Source organism: Auxenochlorella protothecoides (assembly GCF_000733215.1).
Source record: "Auxenochlorella protothecoides strain 0710 unplaced genomic scaffold scaffold126, whole genome shotgun sequence".
Lineage (NCBI taxonomy): Eukaryota > Viridiplantae > Chlorophyta > Trebouxiophyceae > Chlorellales > Chlorellaceae > Auxenochlorella > Auxenochlorella protothecoides.
This window is the reverse complement of record NW_011934319.1, coordinates 198606-206186: the sequence shown is the minus strand read 5'-3', so window position 1 is coordinate 206186 and position 7581 is coordinate 198606. Positions and strand designations below refer to the sequence as shown.

At 63.3% G+C, this 7581-nt stretch overlaps 3 protein-coding genes across 3 annotated transcripts in view; 2 read left to right on the top strand and 1 right to left on the bottom strand.

The window, feature by feature from the left end:
- The window catches only part of F751_1325 (Hydroxyacid oxidase), a gene marked incomplete at both ends in the record, with an annotated part of 5247 nt that extends 3101 nt beyond the window's left edge, over nucleotides 1-2146 (top strand). The window contains 3 exons of the mRNA XM_011401817.1: nucleotides 1060-1310; nucleotides 1468-1677; nucleotides 1933-2146. Coding sequence (XP_011400119.1) covers nucleotides 1060-1310; nucleotides 1468-1677; nucleotides 1933-2146 — 675 coding nt within the window. The remainder of the gene's footprint in view (nucleotides 1-1059; nucleotides 1311-1467; nucleotides 1678-1932) is intronic.
- Nucleotides 2147-2430: 284 nt separating this feature from the next.
- Nucleotides 2431-3175, bottom strand: F751_1324 (putative RNA-binding protein EIF1AD; the record flags this gene model as incomplete). The annotated part of the gene is made up of 3 exons (XM_011401816.1): nucleotides 2431-2623; nucleotides 2836-3026; nucleotides 3170-3175. The coding sequence occupies 3 exons, from the start codon at nucleotides 3173-3175 to the stop codon at nucleotides 2431-2433; spliced, it is 390 nt and encodes a 129-aa protein (XP_011400118.1).
- A 467-nt stretch (nucleotides 3176-3642) lies between these two features.
- Nucleotides 3643-7419, top strand: F751_1323 (Dynamin-like protein ARC5; the record flags this gene model as incomplete). The annotated part of the gene is made up of 8 exons (XM_011401815.1): nucleotides 3643-3967; nucleotides 4219-4388; nucleotides 4605-4880; nucleotides 5165-5420; nucleotides 5593-6051; nucleotides 6205-6359; nucleotides 6487-6741; nucleotides 6829-7419. 8 exons carry the CDS (start codon nucleotides 3643-3645, stop codon nucleotides 7417-7419), a joined length of 2487 nt encoding a protein of 828 aa, XP_011400117.1.
- Nucleotides 7420-7581: the final 162 nt, after the last annotated feature.

Below are 7581 nucleotides of genomic sequence, written 5' to 3'. Positions count from 1 at the left end.
ATTACCCGGATTACCCGGAACCTCGTCCCGCCCATGGGCGGGGGGCTGGTGCTGCCAGCGGCACGCATGTGAGGTGGCAGTGTAGTCTCGAGGACTGCGTTCGTATCAAACAGTGTTGGCCGCGTCAAAGGCTTGAAGGAATCCATCATTGCATTCACTTGTTAGTTGTAATGGGGCACCGGTGCTGTTTCAACACATCATACCAGTATCCAGTTCCCGTTGCTTGTGCTGAATTCGAGTCTGCATGTGTGAGCCTGTTGTTCAAGGAACTCTCATCCATGGGGTCACCGGTGCCGTGCATGGTATCCCATCGATGGGTGGTGCATGCTGGTGCGCAGGGAACGGCTGCGAAAGCCACGTGCGATCGCCCGTCCCGCCCCGGTCACCATTCAAGCGATCAGAAGGCTCCGGCCGGGCAACTGCACGGCATTTCGAATGCTCTGGTACTCGCGCATGAGAGCTCACACAACACATTACGGAGCATCCTCACGACAGGAGGGAAGGACTGTGGGGCGCATGCTGATCTCCACACATGGCCAACAACATGCATGTTGCCGATCTCATGGGAGGGATGGTGCCATCCACGCCAGACCTCGCGCGCGACATTGTCGCCTAGGAAGCAGACTAGCAAGCCCCATCCATGCACAGACGGGCAGCGATCCTCCCAGCTCTGCACCAGGTAGCATGGGGAGGATGGTTGGGGGTACAAGGGCACTGCACAGGTTTGGTTGTAAGTGCGCCATATGACCGTGCATGAGTGCATGCCTGCGAGATCGACGCTGCACACCAATGTTCCTCGTGCAACATCACGATCTCCCAGAGTCTGCAGCCGAAACGGCTGCCAGACAGGCACGGGTTTGGAGGGGAGGGCCCCAATTCTCCAGACGCCTGCTGCTCGGGGGGTCCACTGCCACTGCCCTGGTAAGCATCTGAAGTGCGCAAGGGCTGGACGGTATTCAGAAGCTTTGCTCATGCGTGGTTTTGCACAAAACTCTGCTGCCATTTGCCGCTCAAGCGGTGCTCCAGGTCTGCACACCCATGCCCTTCCCCCTTCCCCAGGCCCTGGGTGCCAACTTCTCAGGGGTGACCAGCGCCATCCTCTCCTTCTTCCCCGACACCGCGAGGAGCCTGCGCCTGGACACCATCTACCCCATCCAGGGTTTCCAGCGCTGGCGAGACGAGGCCGCGGGGTTCGAGCTGGTCTTCCCCAGCGCATGGAGCGCGGACCTCTCCGTCCGCCGCAGGCTGGCCGAGGACGCCAGCTGGCAGCGACCCAGCCCCGGTCTGCCACCGCTGGGCCTGGCGCCGAGGTGAGGAGGGTGGGAGGGGGGTGCCTATCTCTCTGAGGCCCTGCTACGGGGTACATGCCCCGCATCTGGGGAGAGGTACCAGCATCTCATCCTGCATTGTCTGCTGTCTGCCGGCCTTTGAAAGGCATGTGCCTACGCCCGCTCTTCCACCACACAGGCCCTCCCGCGGCCCTGTGGTGGCCTTTGGGCCGCGGGGTACTACTGGTGAGGAGAACATCTCCGTCATTGTCTCCCGGGTGGGGCCCAGCAGTTCAGACTCTGCGCAGTCGCTCTTTCCAGACGAGGAGGGTGCCCAGGCCTTCCTGGACAGAGTCGTCGCCCGGCCCTCGGCCGGAATCACCGCCGCCCTACGCAGCCTGCGCACCAGGTGTAGATCGTGGTGTGCTTTGCTGCAGAGGCTGGCATGAGGAACCCTTCTCAGAGGAGTGTGGGGAGGGTCTCCATGCACAGTGGGCTTTAAGACTCACCCTGGTGCCCGCCTGGATGGGCAAGCTGCCCTCGGCCATCATTCCTGCACCGGCGCCGCTCCAACCATCCCCAGGTGGTACTCAACAGTGCTACCCAGCCAGCGCAACACCTCCAGACTCCCAATCCCTCAACCCCCAACCCTGCCATCTTGCAGGACGGATGGCGCTGGGCGCGTGTACACAACCATGGACTTCCTGGTCTCCTCCCCCAGGTGGCAGCGCGCCAACCTGTCCACATATGTCATGAGTGGCCAGTCCCTGTACACCCTGAACTGCCAGTGCTCGGCCCAGAATGCCAGCGACCGGGCACGCATGTTCCAGGTGGTCACTGATAACTTTGCCGTGGCGCCGCGGGCACCAGGCCAGTGATGCACCGCAGTAACGTGAATGCTGGCGCTGTCAATTTCATTGTCCTGGGATGCCATGTGCACACACCTTGTGCACTGCCAACTGTTGAGTTGCAACTGGGCGGTGTCAGGAGTCCTCAGGAGCGAGGGTTGACGTGGGAGCAGGCCAGTACCATGCAAACAGCATGTCTGGAGGATGAGGAAGAATATGAGCAAGGAGGTGCACGCTGCAAACAAGAATGAATAGTGATGACACTTGTTCATAAAACAGTGGATGGACGTCAGGGTCTCACCATGGCATGGCCGTCACTCGCTGTCGCTTTCAGACACGAGGTACTCCACCACTCGTCGGTTGTTGATGCGCTCCAGGGGTGGGAGCCCATCATCCTCGCTGGAGCTGCCATCCAGGCAGCCGGGTTCCCGTGCCTCCCTCTTCTCCTGCTCCATGGAGGGGTTGTCAGGCACAGCAGGTGAACCAGCTGCCCGAAACTCCTCTGGCCTGCATCAACTCAGGCAGGAAAATGGGATGATCGATCACACTCAGTGGAGCACACGGAGTATTGTACCATGTCGCAGCCAGCCAACAACGTATTTGGTGAGACGCTTCTCTCACGAGGGCATGAGCCAGCTGAGAACAGCCCGTCTCAGCCACTATGAGTGCTAATTGATGCACATGCACACTCAAAGCAAGACCAGATTCTTCCCACGCACCAGACGCCTGGGATGCGCTGTAGCTGCTTCACGTGATCGGCGTAGAGGACCTTCACGATCTGTCCAGACACTGCCGCATCGATGGCCTCCACCTCCTCGACGATGAGGAAGTTGCCATTCTTGATCCACAGCTTCTTATGGAACCGAGCCGGAATGAGGCACAAGGTCCGCCTCCCACATGGAAACTCCACCTGAGTTTGAGTGGTGTGTAACCTCAGTCCCAACAAGGAATACATGATACCGAATGAGACCCTAAGGCCACCTGTGAAATCGCATGCATGCCACCAAATTACTTTGCTGAAGTGAGTTCAAGGTGCAACCCGAGTCACCTCACCTCCATGATATTGCTGCCTCTGCTACCCACTGCCCTAACTATGCTCTCATTCTCAGCAGGTGCTGTAACCTCCTCCTGTAGGGAATTCTGTGTGATGTGTTTCCGTCTACTCATCCCTGGCGACGACGCCAGGGGGCTCCAACCGGCGAGTGCTCTCGTGCGGCCAGTCCGCTGAATTTGTAGCCCTCTATGTACAATCACACGAAAACATATGGATATCGCCCCTTTTCGTAGATAGGATGTTAAAACTGCCTCCTGTGTGCTCTCCTCGCGCCCTGGGCGCACTTCCCGCGCCGGAATTTGAACGGAAAATCTGTCGCCCGGGCCAACCCGTTGGTGGGGGACCCCCAGATTCGCGTGGCACCCCCGCCGGGTCCCAAGTGCGGCGAGACGGACCAGGGCCCATGCAGTAAGATATAGCATTGAGCTAAGGGCAGGATACGGTCGGCAGACGTGCCAGATTGCGACCAGCCATGGCGGAGCGCTGGCTGGCTATGCACGCCTCGACCAACTCCCGCTTCACCCGAGCCTCGCAAGACACACACGCCAGCCTGCCTCCGGAGGCAGAGGAACCCCACCGCACCCCCCCCTCGGTGCGCAGACCCGTGGGACGCTCCTCCCATCTGGACGGCATCTCCATGGAGATGTCCCCCGGCCGGTCGGAGCGGGCCTTTCGCACGGGCAATGAGCGCCTGTACGAGGCATACAACGACCTGCACGCCCTGGCCCAGGACTTTGAGAAGCCGTTTGATGCCCCTGCCATCCTGGTGGTGGGGCACCAGACCGATGGCAAATCAGGTGGGTGTTGGAGGGGTATGGGTGCTGTGTCCGAGGTGATCTGGGTGCAGGGGTCAACGGTGAATGCCATCAAGAATCTGCTTACAATTGGTAGCATGCGCCGGGTTCTCTGATTTGAGATCTGCTTGGTCTGGGCCGAGATGCCTTGAGTGCAGCGCGTTTCTCTCCACTTTCCTACTGCCAGGCGGACGACTCGAGCCGCTCCCAGCCCACGACTCATATTTCCCCCCCCCCCATCCTGCCCTCCACAGCCCTGGTGGAGGCGCTGATGGGCTTCCAGTTCAACCACGTGGGCGGGGGCACCAAGACTCGACGTCCCATCACCCTGCACATGAAGTACAACTCGGCTTGCGTGCAGCCCCACTGCTACCTGGTCACCGAGGACTTTGGGGAGCAGGGCGTGTCGCTGGAGGAGCTCCAGGTGCGGGGAGCTGGCGGGTGGACAGGGCTTTGGGGAGTGGAAAGGGTCCATCCTGCAATAAGCATTTTGTGCTGTGGAGAGAAGTGTGAGAGCTAGCTGTGACGAGGCAACAGTAACTGCAACCACGTTCAGCATCTGCTGCTTCAGCCATGTCGTCCAAGCACCGCCACTCGTCGGTTCACTGCCACGTTGCCATCTTACTCCCCCTCCCGCCAGGACCACATCGAGAATGAGAACTCCCGGCTGGACCGGGAGGGACAATTCTGGTCCAAGGAGATTGTGGTCAAGATCGAGTACAAGTTCTGCCCCAACCTGACGATCATCGACACCCCGGGCCTCATCTCCGCCGCGCCGGGGAAGCGCAACAGCAACCTGCAGACCTCCGCGCGCCAGGTGGAGGCCATGGTGCGGCTGAAGATGGAACAGCGCGAGTACATCATCCTCTGCCTGGAGGACAGCAACGACTGGAGCAACGCCACCACGCGCCGCCTGGTCATGCAGGCGAGTGCCTGGAATGTGCATTCGCGTGGTTTCTTTGTCCTGAGAGGAGGGCAGGGGGCGGGCGCCTTTGGGAGGGAGTAGGCATGTGGAAGGGGGCCCAGGTCTGCATGGGACCCCTCTCCTGCTGTGTCCTCCCAAGCCCTGCATGCCATACAGACTGTTCTGGTGATCACTCGGGGACAGCATGGCAAGGGCACCTTCAAACAGCTCCATGACACACTACCTGTCCTTCGTGCCTCGCCCCAAATCCCTCACCCCTCCTCTTGTCCCACCAGGTGGACCCAGCACTGACGAGGACGGTGGTGGTGTCCACCAAGTTGGACACGCGCATTCCTCAGTTCGCGCGCGCGTCGGACGTGGAGATGTTCCTGCGCCCCCCCTCCCGCCTGCTGGAGCCGACCATGCTGGGCGGGTCCCCCTTCTTCACCTCGGTGCCCTCGGGTCGGGTGGGCAACAGCCAGGACGCCATCTTCCGCTCCAATGAGCACTTCCGCCAGGCCGTCGCGGAGCGCGAGGCCCTGGACGTGGCAGGTAGAGAGTTTTTACTGTTTTGTTTGTTGTAAAGGGGTGGTGAGGGGGGGGGGGCCCCAGAGATTGTGCATGTATAAGTTGTTGGGGGGAGGAAACTGTCGCGACTCCCCTTCACACCCCCCAATCACCTCCCCTCCCCTCCCCCACCCACCACCCAAACGACTCCACACAGAGCTGGAGTCGCGGCTGGGGCGGCGCCTGGGCCCCGGCGAGCGTTCCCGCATCGGCGTGGGCCAGCTGCGCCGCTTCGCGGAGCACCTGCTGCAGCGCCGCTACCTGGAGAACGTGCCCACCATCGTGCCGGTGCTGGAGCGGGAGTACCGCTGCGCGGCGCGCAAGCTGGAGGAGACGCAGGCGGAGCTGAACGACCTGCACCCCGAGCGCTTGAAGGAGAAGGGCCGCGTCTTCCGCGAGTCCTTCATCGCCAAGCTGGCCCTGCTCCTGCGCGGCACGGTGGCCGCGCCACCGGAGCGCTTCGGCGAGACCCTGGCCGACGAGCACGTGCGCGGCGGCGCCTTCCTGGACCCCCTGACCAACAAGGCCATCGCCGTGGAGGGGTCGCTGCCCAACGCCCACATGCGCCTGTTTGGCGGCGCGCAGTACCACCGCGCCATGGCCGAGTTCAGGGCTGGTGAGCTGATGGTGCTCGTGGGGTTTCATTCTTGTGGCGATGGGTCATCGGGTGCCCATGGAGGATCTGCACGCCGCCCTTGGGTGTCCCTCAGGGTCGTTCAACCCCACCCCCCACACCCACACCCACCCACCTGTCATCCACCTTCAACAGGCATCGGAGAGATGACGTGCCCCGACATCTCGCGCGAGGAGATCGTCAACGCCTGCGGCATCGACGACTTCCACGACGGCGTCAATTACACGCGCACCGCCTGCGTCATCGCCGTGTCCAAGGCCCGCGACCTCTTCGAGCCTTTCCTGCACCAGGTGTTTTGTTGTGGGGGTGGGACTGAGGGGCTAAACTGGGGGGGGGAATGGGGGCACCCCCTTGACGGGGACTCTCATGTTCTGTCCCGCATCACCCAACGTTCAACCCAATCCCCCCCCTCCCCAGCTGGGCTACCGCCTGGCCCACATCCAGCGCCGCATGCTGCCAATCTCCATGCACCTACTCCAGCGCGACGGCCAGTTCCTGAACGGGCACGACCTGTTCCTCAAGCGCGTGGGCGCGGCCTACCACGCCTTCATCGAGGACTCGGAGACGGCGTGCCGCGGCAAGTGCCTGGAGGACCTGCAGAGCACCACGCGGTACGTGACCTGGAGCCTGCACACCAAGTCGCGGAGCAGCCTGAAGGCCATGCTGGGCAAGGTGACCACACCCGCGGGCGGCGCGCCGCGCGCGGGCAAGGCCGCCACGGGCGCGGCGGGGGGGGCGGGCGATGCGCCCATGCTGGAGGTGCTGGAGAACACGCTGTGGAGCCGGACGCTGGGCGCGATGAGCGAGGAGATCGTGGCCGCGCTGGTGTGCCAGATCTTCGAGGGCATCCGCGACCACTTTGTGCAGGCGGTGGAGCTCAAGTTCAACTGCTTCTTCCTCATGCCCCTCATCGACGCGTTCCCGACGCGCTTGCGCGAGGAGCTGGAGGCCGCCTACGCGGAGGACCTGGACGAGGTGTTTGATGTCGCCGCGGTACGCGCCGCCCTGGAGGGCCGGCTGAAGGCGCTGGAGTCGGAGCTGGCCTCCGTGGAGCGCCTGCAGCGCAAGTTTGCCATGATCCACTCCACCCTGGCCCAGCAGCAGTCGGGCGGGGGCGGGGGTGGCACGGCAGGCGGCGGCGGCGGCACGGCGGGCGGCGCCAAGGAGGCGGCGCGCAGCAGCGCCGAGAACGCGCTACTGGCGGAGGCGCTGCGCGCCGAGGCGGTGCGCGCGTCGGCGGAGACCAACCCGCTCAACCTGTCGCAGAGCAGCCTGCCCGGGCGGGCGGGCAAGGCGGGCACGGAGGCCGCGCGCACCGTGCACCGCGCCCCCCTTTCCACGCTGCGATGAGGATGGGGGAGCCGGGGGGGTGGCGGGCGGGTGGACTGCCGCCGGGCCAGGGGGCTGCTGCCGGCCGGGTGGACTGCTGCCGGCCGGGTGGACTGCTGCCGGCCGGGTGGACTGCCGCCGGGCGGGTCTACTGGCGAGCGCTCACACCGGCGGTGTACGCGG